At 42.0% G+C, this 13,887-nt stretch overlaps 1 protein-coding gene across 2 annotated transcripts in view; it reads right to left on the bottom strand.

Annotated features, from left to right (window-relative positions):
• Positions 1 to 2,454: 2,454 nt before the first annotated feature.
• Positions 2,455 to 13,887, bottom strand: part of mdm2 (MDM2 proto-oncogene) — a 16,703-nt gene continuing 5,270 nt past the window's right edge. The window contains exons 2-14 of one of the 2 annotated variants that reach the window (XR_007569371.1): positions 12,281 to 12,318; positions 9,331 to 9,398; positions 9,140 to 9,214; positions 8,871 to 9,004; positions 8,432 to 8,481; positions 7,316 to 7,374; positions 7,132 to 7,222; positions 6,850 to 7,043; positions 6,590 to 6,727; positions 6,302 to 6,373; positions 6,026 to 6,206; positions 4,049 to 4,867; positions 2,455 to 3,991 (exon numbers count right to left, since the gene is read on the bottom strand). Coding sequence is in view for 1 of the 2 variants with exons in the window: in XM_050036460.1 (XP_049892417.1) it covers positions 4,359 to 4,867; positions 6,026 to 6,206; positions 6,302 to 6,373; positions 6,590 to 6,727; positions 6,850 to 7,043; positions 7,132 to 7,222; positions 7,316 to 7,374; positions 8,432 to 8,481; positions 8,871 to 9,004; positions 9,140 to 9,214; positions 9,331 to 9,381 (1,554 nt within the window). In the remaining variant the exon portion in view is untranslated. Of the gene's footprint in view, positions 4,868 to 6,025; positions 6,207 to 6,301; positions 6,374 to 6,589; positions 6,728 to 6,849; positions 7,044 to 7,131; positions 7,223 to 7,315; positions 7,375 to 8,431; positions 8,482 to 8,870; positions 9,005 to 9,139; positions 9,215 to 9,330; positions 9,399 to 12,280; positions 12,319 to 13,887 lie in introns of both variants that reach the window. The other variant, XM_050036460.1, reaches the window with a different exon arrangement.

Genomic DNA, 13,887 nt, shown 5'->3' with positions numbered 1-13,887 from the left:
ATCAGAATAGCTGCTGAATAATTTTCTGTTGATCAACTCATGATTCAGCTCTAAACTTTATTTCACCTTCATCAGATGAGACAGAAAAACTGAAATTAAAAATGTACATAAAGTAGAACTCAGCGGCCACAGCTTTGATTATTGAAGTATGTTTTATCTGATCATATGTAGCCTACATCAGTCTGTTACTTGGGGAGTGTGACACAGATCATTTCACTCAAACAGATGAACAGGGGTGCGTGATTACATCAGCACGTCATCAGTATCGGCCAATATGACTTTTCTTATTTCTATTTAGTGTTGTGTTTCATGTCTCCATCTGCTGGTGGGCCGTCACCATAAGAGTCTGTGCGTATAATGTGATGTTAATCCATCTGCAGAAGAGACTTGATGATGATCACTGAGATTAGGTGGGAAAAAAGTGGATATATCGATATCAGTATCAGTTGTCGGCCAGATGAGTTGTTACGTATCGGCATATTGGATATGGGCAAAAGATCCAACCTCATGCATCCCTAGAAATGAATGTTTCTTCCAGCCCAGAGCTCATGACCATAGGTGAGGGTTGGGACGGAGATGGACCAGGAAATGGAAAGCGTCGCCTTCTGGCTCAGCTCCTTCTGAACCACGATGGTCCGACGCAGCACCCGCATCACTGCAGACGCCGCACCAAACCGCCGATCCATCTCACGCTCCATTCTGCCCTCACTGTGAAGAAGACCCCGAGATACTTGACCTCCTTCTCTTGAGGCAGTAACTCTCTCCCAACCCAGAGGGAACAATCCACCGTTCTCCAGCAGAGAACCATGACCTCAGATCTGGAGGTGCTGACTCTTGTTCCAACCGCTTCACCTCATGCTGGAGGTCACGCTGTGATGAAGCCAACAGAACCACATCATCTGCATAAAAGCAGAGACGCAATTCCGAGGTCCCCAAATCGGACCCCTTCCTCCCCCCGGCTGCACCTCGAGATCCTGCCCATGAAGATCACAAACAGCATCGGTGACAAGAGACGACCGTGGTGGAGGAACAACACCCACCAAGAACGTCTGACTTATGCCGAGTACGCAGCCACAGCTCTCACTTTGGCTATACAACAGTAGAAAGTAGAATCGCATCCAAATACAGATACCTCAGAACTGTACTTGAGTAAATGTACTTTGTACTAACTCTGAGTTAGTTTGTACAGACGTTCCTCCTGATGTGGACACACGTGAGGATATTTCTCCAACACTCCCTCAGACAGTTTGGTGAGTATATTACATTTATTCTGTTGTTATTTTGACTTTATTGTGTATCAGAGAAATGCTGTGTTATTATTGTTATAATCAATGATAATATAATATTGGTAATAATAATAATAATACGCCATGTAGAGATGGATATGTGACAACACTGCCTCCCTGTGTTCATATAAAGAACTTCACCTTTAAACAGCAGCAGCTTCAACACAACATAAAGTGTTGTGTATCAATAAAGAAGCAGTTCAGACAAATATCAGAGAAGCCGAATAAAAGATTACCAAGATGGAGTCGTATAAATTTTACAAAAGGATCAGGTGATCAAACCGGAAGTCAGTTATTGTTGTTTAACCGCTGATTTCACCGTTTAATCAACGCAGTCCGCAGCTGCAGTGCACGGGACTCACGGATCAGGGAGGATATTAAGGTACTTTTTGAATTCATATACATGATATATATATTTTTAGATTCAGTGTGACCTACACTTTCAGATGACATCATTATCTTTGATGTTCATCGCGAGTAAACGTCTGTAAATCCGCTTTAAGTCATTGAAAAAAAAGACGCTGCAGAACCTGCCTGAGAATCATCATATTTTTAGGTTTTCTTCTATATTAATGTAAATCGGTGACAGTTGTCTGGACATAAATGGCTTCACTGTAATCAGGAGATGCTACTAAGTAATTCGGCGTACTTTAATCAGCGCCAGTGAGCTGAAATGTTCACAAATAGAGGTGAAAACGTGAAGTGGAAACTCAAAATCTGCTACTATCAGCCAATCAGAGCAGAAAATGGCCTTTTATACATATTAATATTCAGAGATAATATGAGGAGCCCTGGCTGTGTTACTGTTTCAGTATAAACACACATAAACACAATATTAAAGTTTCCTGCTGATTATACTGATATTTAAAGTTTACTTTTTCAATCAGCAGAGCTGTGTCTCCAGTAGAGGGCGGTACAGAGACACTTAGAGACCTGGACCTGGTTTCCTGTCTCACTATATGATGATGAAAACTGTGTGTGTGTGTGTGTGTGTGTGCGTGTGTGCGTGTGTGTCCCACGTTTTTCTACTCACTGACGTGGTCGATCTATGTGAAGCTGCACATAGGCATTGAGGGTTGGCTTAGGTAGAAGGTGACAAAGCTATCAGTGTGTATGGACTAGTGATAATAATCAGTCAGTGTTTCCAGTGCAAATAAAGAGGCTCGTGTTAACACAAGTTAAACTTTATTCTGTAAACAGAAAACTTTTAACAGAAAATATTAGAGATCTCATAAATTCATCTTATTTAAAGAGCTCATAGAAAAGTCTCTGCTTAAATATACATGAGCATCTTAAATAAACTTATAATAAATAATATACATGTTTAGTAACACTTCAGTTCTCGGGTCGTCGTTTCCACAAAGTTTCCTCGAAAGATCGAAGTCATTTGGTTTCAATTATCTGGAGAGAAAAGAGCTAAAACAGTTTCAAATAATAAATAAATGAAGATTTAAAGAAGTTTTTCTTCATGTTTTTACTTTAATTTAAACCAAATGACTTTTTTCTTCACAGAAACTTTAAATGAGGAAACAACACACCTGTAAAATTAAAGGTAAAGTTTCATTTCATGGATCCATCGTTTCTCTGTAATCTCTTTAATAATCTAGAGAACGTGTCCTGGACAGAGTTAATCTGAGAGTCAGAACTCTCTGGAGGAAATGTTTAAATAAAACTACAGACCCATAAAATCAAACGTTACCAAGCAGTGTTACCAGATGTGAGGACAACATTAAAGGAACAGTCCGACATTTTCAGAGTCCTGATTCAGCTTCTGACCCAAATTCAGACGAGACGAAGGTGTGAGCTGGTTTTTATTTGCTCAGTTTAAACAGACCTCTGAGTTCTGGACGCAGAGGTGAAACTGATCCTGATGATGTCATCTGAGTTTGGGTCGGACAGGAAACAGGAAACAGGACGGAGTGTTCCTTTAAGTGTGAGATCAGCTGAAGCAGGAGAGGACGAGAGGTGGAAAATAAAACTGATTTGATATTTTGGTTGAAGCTTTGTTTGACATGTAACGTGTGTGTGAATCTGAAACCCGACACCAGAGACTCAACCTGCTTCACCCGGGGCCACTTTGCCTACATGACAGGAGACCAGGGGCCCGTTAATGAACATTAATAATACTTATCAGCATGTATAAAAAATAACTGCCTGCTTTAAAGCTTCAGATGTTTGTTGTCCTCACTCATCTTCACCTAGAGGCCCCGCAGGATGTTCAGCTGCACGCATTTGATGTTTCTAATGAACTCTGGACTTTATTTACACTCACAGAACAAATACAATCTCACTGTGAATTCATTTAATTTCACTGTGAGTTAGAAAACACTCGTCGGGCCCCTGGCAGCGTGCTGAGGGACAGATTTGGCCCACGGGCTGCAAGTTGAGTATCACCATCCTGTTGCCCCAAATGTGTATTAATCCACCGCTGAAAATAGTCCCCAACAAACCTCTTCCTGTTTTACATCAATTATATTTTAATCCAAAAGTTAAGTCGGTCAAATGTGACGTTGTGCTGCTTCACCTGTTTCTCACTGAATTTTTCTCCATTTTCTGACGATAATAAGAAAAAATGATTAATTAAGAAAAAGGCAAATTAACTGCAACTTTCAGTTTAACATCAAACCACTGTCCCGGCTGATTCAGTGATTCACCCTTAAACCTGTGAGGGGTCATTTCAGGGGTCAGAGAGACAGATTGTTGCTCTTGGTCTGTTTTTGGGGAGTGTTAATAAAAAGTAAAGACTAAGGCCAAACACACACCAGCGTCCCACACACAGAAATGAAACTAAACTTTAACTTAGTAATTATTAATCCTGGGTGTCACCATGGTTACTGTGACATGTGAGCAACTGGACTGTAAACTGACGTCTCACCACAGAGAGACGTCGTCCTACATTTATCTGCTGTATGAGCGGGGTGTGAAGGTGAGGACAGACGAGGTGGGGACAGACATGGCGTCTCAGCTGAGGTAGGCGAGGACAGACGAGGTGGGGACAGACGAGGTGGGGACAGACATGGCGTCTCAGCTGAGGTAGGCGAGGACAGACGGGGTGGGGACAGACATGGCGTCTCAGCTGAGGTAGGTGAGGATGACGGACTGGATGGGCAGCCGGCAGACGGGACACAACTTGTTCCTCTTCTTCAGCTTCCTGGCGCAGACGTAGCAGGACATCAGGTGTCCCGTCCGTCCGTGGACGATGCAGCCGTTCTTGGGCCGGGACTGACAGATGAGACACGGGTCCAGGCACGAGTCCGGCAGACGCCACTCCGCGGAGGAGCTGCGCTCCAGCTCGGGGACGACGGGAGGAGGAAAGGGAGGTGGAGGATTAGGAGGAGGAGGAGTGGCGGGGGAGGACGGGAGGAGCTCCTGGGAGTCGACGGAGGAGTAGGAGGAGGAGGGCTGGGAGTCAGGAGTCCAGAGCTTCTGCTGGGAGGAGGAGGACGGCTGGGAGGAGGAGAGGAGGTCCTGGGAGTTGGGAGCAGAGGAGGTGGAGTCTGACAGACACTGAGACAGGGGAGGAGTCTTTGCTCGTTTTCCATCTGGGACATCGACTCCATCATTCTCCTCGCCATCGGAACCTTCAGGAGAAACAGCGATCAGTCGGTCGGTCAATCAATCAATCAATCAATCAATCAATCAATCAATCAATCGATCGTGCGGAAGTACTGTTTATTTAAAAAGAAATTTTACGTCCTTAAATGCAACAAATGAAATGAACGACCTTCTATAATTAATAAAAAAGGGGAATTTTTAAGACATTTTATGGCTTTAAATTCGAAAAAAAAATTTAATTGAAGACTTTTTGTACTTTAAAAATGAAACTTATTAAAAACGTCAAAATAAAAGACATTAAAATAAAATTAACGACCTTCAGTAATTTAAAAAAAGGAAAGTTTTAAAAGACATTTATGGCCTAAAATCCGAGAATTTGAATTTAAGATTTTTTCTAAAAACCTTTATGACCTTAAATTCTAAAAAATAAATTTTAGAAATTTCATAATTTAAAAATAAAAATTCAAGACATTTTATGGCCTTTAATTCTGAAAGTAAATACTATTTAAGACATTTTATAATAACTTTTATTTTTAACATTTCTTTAAAAAGAAATTTTACATCCTTAAATGCAAAGAATTAATGACCTTCTATGATTAATTTTTAAAAAAAGGGAAGTTTTAAGAGACTTTATGACCCAAAATTTAAAAAAAATAAAAAATAAATTGAAGACTTTTTGTACTTTAAAAGTAGAACTTATTAAAAACATCAAAATAAAAGACATTAAAATAAATTAACGACCTTCAGTAATTTAAAAAAAAAAAGGGAAGTTTTAAAAGACATTTATTGAGAAATTGAATTTAAGACTTTTCCTAATTAAAAACAAAAATTCAAGACATTTTATGGCCTTTAATTCTAAAAGTAAATACAATTTAAGACTTTATATAATTAAAAAATAAGATTTTTTTCCCACACAATTTTTGGCCCTGAATTACAATTTTTTTAAAGAATTTTCATGATTAAAAATAAGATTTTAGTTTCAGACATTCGATGACCTTAAATTAAATAAAGTGTAAGACTTCTTAAGAACATCAGTGTCAGTTAAAACCTGCTGAAATAAAGTGGTTTCCTTTTATTTTGATCCATAAAATAATTCTCTGATAAAAATTCTCCTTGTTCAGTTTTACGTCTAAAATCAGTTCTTGTATCATTTTATCTTTTATTTGTCGTCAATGTCGCCCTACCTGGAGTTTCTCTGGCTGCTGATTGGTCGGTGGGCTTTGGGGGCAGGGCTTTGGGACTGCAGGAGGCGGACTTTTCGAGGGACACGTCAGGCAGCCAATCCTGGTGCAGCGTCCAGCAGCGGAGACAGTTTCTGGGCAGAGGCGGGTTCAGCTCGTCACACTTGGAACAGCGCCAGTAGTCCTGAGACAGACACACACACAGTTAGCCCTGCAGTGTGTGTGTGTGTGTGTGTGTGTGTGTGTGTGTGTGTTATGTGTGTTTGTGTGCACACTCACGGCTTCAGTGATCTCCGTGTCTTCGTCGAAGGAGTCTTCGTCCTCCGCCTCAAAGATGGTGACCTCATACACCTGGAGACAGACAGACGCACAGACAGACAGGTAAGAGGAGGGGCTTGTTTTCTAAACATCTCGTTGACACGTGGCTGAAATTCACATCGTCACAGCTGTAAAATATGACTCTGGTTTTATTCTACATTTTCTTAATCTCAGTAAGTGAAATTAATCTTTAGAAGCGTCCGTACAGAACATCAAACCAACATGTCCGTCTGCGGTCGCGGTGTTTACCTGGTCGTCTGCAGACAGCGAGGCGTCGTCTTCGTTGTAGTCGTCAGAGTCGACAGATTCCACCTCGAATTCCACGCTGAAGTTGTCGCTCTCTGAGTCTGAGTCTGAAGCCGCCACCGTGACCTCTGACCTCCCAGACTGAACACACACACACACACACACACACACACACACACACACAGTACGTGTTATAAACCGATATAGTAAAATTAAGTGTATCAGTGTGTGTGTGTGTGTGTGTGTGTTTATTCAACACTCACCGTGCTGTGTGAGTCCGACGACTGGCTGCTGTGTCGGTCCCGTACGCTCCCCAGTCCTCCAATCACACACCACGACAGACTGTCATCGAACGTCAGGGAGTAGCTGTCGGACCGCCTCCTCTTCCTGCCCTCTCCTTCCTCTTCCTCCTCTGACTCCTCCTGGTCTTCATCAGGGTCTAAACTGTGGGAGGGGCCTGAGGAGATCCGGTGGGTGGAGTTTAATATCACAGCCTTTGATTATGAGCTCTGATGAGGTGACGCCGCCTCAGAGGAGAAACTCACCGGGTTCGCTGCTCCTGCTCCTGCGACTCCACCTCCTCCTCCGCCTCCCTCTCCTCTCTGGCGATGAAGAGCGACTTGCTGATTCAGCCTCCTGGAAGCACAAATACAGATTCATATCGATATTTAATTGTTAAATCTGTCATTAACTGGAACTAAAAGTTCAATGCGCTCAAAACAAACTCACCTCCGCCCCTCTGCTGGCCTGACTGTCGCTGTGTGCTTCACTTACAGTTGGCGAGGACTCTGAGAAACAGAAACAGAGAGACGGTTTAATTTAGATCTGAGCAGCAGGAAGACAGGGAGGAGACGGAAAAGGAGGTGAAAGAGGAGGAGGTGAAAGGGGAGGCTGAGAGGGCAGATAAAGAGGAGTAGACATACATGAGGAGGAGGAGGAGGAGGAGGTGCATCAGAGAGCCCGAGGCAAAGAGGAAATGAAGAAATTCTTCTTGACCGTTCGTCATGTTTTAAATAAAATTAAGGGGAGAGAGATGAAAAACAAGGAGGCAGAAGACAAGAGGAGAAACTGAGAGTCTCTCTGAGGGAAAGAGAAGAAGAGGTGTTACGTGAGGTTCATATGACAGGAGACACAGCTACAAATCCACCCTGATCTGGACCCAATTTCCCCAGCGCTCTGATGACGCAGTGAAGCGTCGCGGTGATGGAACGGGACGGCAAAATGTGGTGTTAAGATGGGACTCAAACACTGATGAAGGCATGGATATATATTTGACCAAAGACAAACTTGAGATGACGTGCAGTCGCAGACAAACACAAGCTCATGATGACATCACCAGACTACATTAACGAGCACTTGAGCAACACTTAAACGGCGACACGGCGATAACGTCGCTGGTCACGCTGTAGCTGCGTCGCCTGTAGTGTGAAGACGGCAACAGACAGAACAGTTAAATCTAGGTGTTCACCGTTCAGTCTGCGAGGGCGTGGGGATGAAATAACACTGTGACACATTAAGAGCTCGCTCGTTTAAATGAGCGACATGAGGAGACAGCGGTGATGGATCAATAACTCCACTGAAGAGAAGCAAGAGAGGAAATATGTCTTTTCATTTTGTCACGATGCGTGGAACAAAAAAAACACATCGGCCTCAGTGGGCGAGGTTTATGTGCGTTGATCAAATGATGGTACATTAAGGCACATCTGGCGCCACTGATCGTACGTCACACTGAGGGTAAAACTATACAAATACATTAATTGTCAAACGTGATGAGCGGTGGCTTTGTGAGGCACTAAAGAAAGTTTGTACATTTGGATTCAGCCACAGAGAGGAGAGCGTTCTTACCTTGGTTCTTTACAGCCACCAGGTTCTTAGTGATCATCGCATACAGAACTCTGAAACACAAACACATCAGATTTATTACATTTCATACTGAATATATTATATGATGTATGCTCTAACTTATTGAACGTGTTAATACAGACACAAAATAAAACTTATCAGCAATAAAAACACAACAAACAGGATCCTCAGAATCAAATGAGCAACTCAAATAATGTCGTGAAGTTAAAATCTTTTCTGGTCCTGCCCCCTCCTCATTTTTATATAGTTATCATTAAATAAAGTTCAATTTACAGCTGTCAGCGTCCGAAATATTAATCCAAACAAATCAACGCTTTTAAACAGAACAAGAACAAAATAATCAGATGAACTAAAACCATCAAACAGTCACAAACAGGAAATAACCAAATCAAAAAATCATGTGTGTTTCTCTTTTTCTCACCGCGGCTCTTTAACAGAGAAGCTGTCGACGCCCAGCACCCGCCCCAGTGCATCCTGGGAACAGTGGACGATGTGCTGCTGCTTCTGGTCGTACAGCTGCTTCTGGATGATGTACTGACCGAGGTAGAACATCACCTGCAGGGAGACGGTCACAGATGCATCAGACTGTTCAGACAGGCTGAATGAAGCATTAAAGGTACAGGAGTATTTTTTTTTTCCCATGTTATAAAAGCGGTGTGTTCTATCAGAGCCCTGAGGGACATGCTGTACCTCCTTCATGGTGAACACATCTTTAGTGGCTCCTGCGTGTTGCAGCAAAGACTGGAACTCTACCTTTGGTCGCACCTGAACACACACACAGGAAAATGTTAAGTTAAAAACAGCAACACGTCAGGTCAAAGTGTAAACCAGCTGATGGAGAGTAAACAACCAGTAAAGAGTCAATAACTTGTTTCTCTCACCAGTTTGTTGTCGTCAGCGGCGTCTGCGCTGAGCTCCCGGTCAGCTGACATTGTGAAGCTGATTGTTTCTGCACACACACACACACACACACACACACACAGCTCGTCAGTGATTTTATATGTTTACAGTACATTGATTTAGTGTGAAAACAAACAGACCAACAAACGTTTACAGCAAACACTCAATAAACAACATAATGAAGTATTTTATGTCCCAAAAGGAGGAGGAAGTGAACACTTATCAAGTCCAAGCTGTTTTATATTTTATTAATAAAACTTGATGTTAAACTTTAATGTTCAAACGTTCACCCCCGTGTTCATAATACACACCTCCATCTGATCAAACAAAAATGAAACTAATACCACAAAGAACACATTCACACCAAACCAAAACCAGCAGCATGATTATATTGCCCTAATTAGTGGTGATTATAATCATAGATTTTTTAGCACTTTCCAGCAGTGAACATTAATAATTCCTAATAACATAATAAATTAACTTGACCTGGACCCAGAGACGCAGCAGAAAGACGATGGCTTGATTAAACAGTTGTATATTATTAATTCTTTCACGTTCATTTAAGCTTTTGCTAAAACTCTGACTCAATGTGCGTCCCAGCTGCTGCAGCACAATCTGAGTTTAACTCCACAGGTGTGTGACGTCTCCAGACCGCCCGCCGTCTGATACAAAGATGTTTTATAACCGCAAACAGGAGGAAATCTTTAAGACTTGTATTTTATCTTCATTTGGGTTTTAACACCTTTAAAGGAACTTTTCTGGGTTGTTGAGTAAACTGAGTTTATTAGGCCCGTTTCCACCGCAGGAACTTTGGGGTAATTTTATGGGGCCGTTGGTGTGTCTCTCCACCGCAGGAACCACCCCCCAAGGACAGAGTTTCAGAACTTTTACAGGGGCTCAACAAGTCCCTGCCTCGGAGTAGGTACTCAGAACGGCCCGAGAAACTCCTGGCTGGGGCTTGGGGATTACTTGGTGCTGATTGGATATACTCAAGGAGGGATTTGACGTCATCAGAAAGCAACAGAATAGCCGGCATTTTTAAAACTCAGCAGACGAGGAACGATTACGTCACATCCAGAGCCCGGTAACTTTACAGGAACCTTCCTCCTACTCCGCCCTCTCAGTGGAGACACGGCGGTTGAGAGGGTGGAGTAGGAGGAAGGTTCCTGTAAAGTTCCTGCCCCCCAAATAGTACCAGGAACTTCTTCAGTGGAAATGGGTCTAGTATTGCTGTTACAGGACCTTTAAAGAAACTGTTGGCTGCTGTTAGAAAACAGACAGATATTGTTTTGTCACTAACATCACTGAGCTACAGCTGCAACTAATGATTAATTTCATTATTCACAATCTGATTATTTTCTCCATTAACTGATTAATTATTTTGTCAATAATCTGTCAGAAAACACTAAATCATGTCCTGCTGTGTAATTATGCAGAGCCCGAGGGGACGTCTGCAGATGGTTTGTTTAATCAGACCAACAAGTGTTAAAATACTAAAATATTATTTGATGAAAACAGTTGCCAATTTTCTGTTGGTCAGTTGATCAACTAGTCAATGCAGCTGTAGTTAAAATGTTGGGGGGGGGGGGGGGCTATTTACACATCAAGCAGACAGACAGCAACATTAACAATTAACACTTAACAGTCACATTCTGGTAATCTAATGAACACAACTACATTCACTCCTCTTTTAGCTCTGCTTTGGTCTCCACCACCTGCCGAGGAAAACATCCACTTCTCCTGCTGATCAATGTCCTGCTGTGTTCACAGCTACAGCTACTGTTTGGTGCAGAACAGGAAGTGCACAGTGGGTTTACCATATTGTTTGTTTGTTTGTTTGTTTCCTGGAAACAGCTGTGCTGCTGCTGCGGGAAACGACACTGACAAGCTGTGAGGTCAACAATGAGCTGAAAACAGTCCCGAGAGCTGAAGGAGCTGCAGAGGTGAGTGGTAGTTTCACTTTCACATCATACACTCATTTATTTATGTTGTTAGGATCAAAATATTGATTCAGGAAACTTTTAAACAACTGACTCCAATATCTCGAGGGGAATTTAATGTGACATCGTCCTGTCGTTGCCACTGGTGGATGCTGCTCAGTAAAAGTTACAGTCTCATTTGAAATCCTTCAAACCTCAGATGTGAGTCAGAGTGACTCAGCAGACGGGGACACTTTGTCCTCACAGTTTGTCCTCACAGTTTGTCCTCACAGTTTGTCCTGGCTGATCACTACATTCTGCATCACGTGGATATTTAATGGTGTTTTTAATTATCTAGCATAGTGAACTGAAACCTTTAGATTTTGAGCTGCTGGTTGGATGAAACAATCAATTTAAATTTGTTATGGGAACTTGTGACGGGCACATTTTACAATTGTCTGACCAAAACTAAAAATAAAACACTTATCATACCATGTACATTTTCTTATCTACGATATAAAAAAAAATGCAACTGGACGTTGAATCTCACCTTAATTTGAGTTATTTTCTAAAGGGAGACTTTTTACACGAACTTCCATTAAAATAAATGTTTTCAAGTTTCAATTTAAGCAATAAAACATTTGTTCAACCAAAAATAATCCTTGTTTTCATTCCTTTAAGGCTCATTCTGACTGATAATATAAAGGCTGTAACACCAGATCAAAATCTCCTACCATTGCACCCTGGTGGCAATATGCCAGAGGGAGACAAAATGACAGCTCAGTGTCAAGTTCAGTTTAATGATCTGTCTCCACTATCATGCATTAACCCTTAAAAACTCTCCACATAACTTTAACCACAAAGTTTGTTAGTTCAAAAACATTTTCTTAGAATCATCAGTTTACAACAACAAGTGTAAAACAGCAGTAACAGAGTCCTTTGTCATTATACAGTTAATAATCACGCCCACAGTGTTTCTGTAAATGTCCCAGATAGAAATAAAAAGTCTTACCAGTATATTTACAGCGTAGAAAGTATCAGCAGCTCATCCTGTGCAAAGTAGAAACAGATAAAGTGCAGTCAGAGTGGATGTGAGGGAGCTGCAGTCTCTTATAGACCTGCTCAGACATGTCAGGACTAGACCAGACTAAAGGGCCCGGCCTAGCCTGGCTGGGGCCTATCAGGGCCTAACAGGGCCAATCAGGGCTGAGTCAGCAGCCGTGTGTGTGTGTGTGTTGTATGTTACAACTGAGTGGAACAGCTGATTGAATCACGCTCTGTGTGGACATGTCACTACTAGTCCTGGATGAGTCATCGCTGTCAGGGTGAGATGACCACGGCTGACCAGCGTTACTAACCAGCGCTGAGCAGACTGAGGGCTGGAGCCTGGATGTGACTGTGATGTGGTCTGAGCACCACTGTCCTCAGGCTTTAAGGGAAAAGGAGAAGTGGATAAAAAACATCCACATCTTCCCACGTTTCCAAATCTAGTCCCACCCAAACACATTTTCAGATGTTTTTGATTTGGTTTGTTTAACAGTCTGTCTGGATGAAGTCTGCGACAGTCGTGGGGACAGTTACAGTGATGGACGATTACTTATTTAACGTAAAATACTTTAAGACTTACACCTAAATAGATGTTTAGTGTGATGAGGAAATAGTTTGAGGTTTTCAGACATGTGGAAACATTTAAGAGACACAGAGAAGATCTAATCTGTGTGAGGACTCAGGAGCTCTCATCAAATGTATTTTATCAGGTAACAACAGTTGTTTTGAGTTTCTGTGAACAGCTGGATGACGATGATGATGATGATGATGAGGCTGTCTGTATTATCAGTGTGGGAGGCTGAGCCCTGAGTGACGGAGCAGAGCATCCTGACCTGCAGGTTGTGACCTCACGAGGGGTTCACGTGACATCACAGCAGAGTCATATCACATTTTTTAGAGAGACTGACGTTTATTAAAAATAATAAAACATAAATCTGACAGTTAGTCAATTAATCGTTTAGTTTAGACAGAAAATTAACTGTCAACTACTCTGATTGGAAGCCGAGGGCCACTGCTGAGACTGATATTAAGGAGTAAAAAAAATTATATTGATATATCGGCCAATATTCAATCTATCTGTGTCGCTACAGATCTGTAACTATAAATACCTATTAGGAAATCGTAAGCCCTTCATCAATTATTAGTTACATTAACAATCAGTTTTTTCATAATCCCTTAAATCTATCCATCCATCCATCCATCCATCCATCCATCCATCCATCCATCCATCCATCCATCCATCCATCTATCTATCTATCTATCTATCTATCTATCTATCTGTCCACACTGCAGTTATCTCTAATATTTGATAGGGATTAGGGATGCACCGAATATATTCGGCCGAATATTGCAAAAAAAACACACATTCGGTATTCGGTGGAATAACTGAAAAGCAAGGCCGAATAATAGCGGCGTGTTTTGATAACGCAATCAAACAGCGTGCGGTGACGGACAGAGTAAAATGTCGGCAGTGTGGCGATAAACAGTAACGGCGAATCCCGCCGGTTGTGGGTTGAACGGGGGTCACAGACATGGACAGGAATACGTATTCCTGTCAAATACGGCGGCGCA

Source organism: Epinephelus moara, chromosome 23 (assembly GCF_006386435.1).
Source record: "Epinephelus moara isolate mb chromosome 23, YSFRI_EMoa_1.0, whole genome shotgun sequence".
NCBI classification, from domain to species: domain Eukaryota; kingdom Metazoa; phylum Chordata; class Actinopteri; order Perciformes; family Serranidae; genus Epinephelus; species Epinephelus moara.
This window is presented reverse-complemented; position numbering and strand designations above follow the sequence as displayed.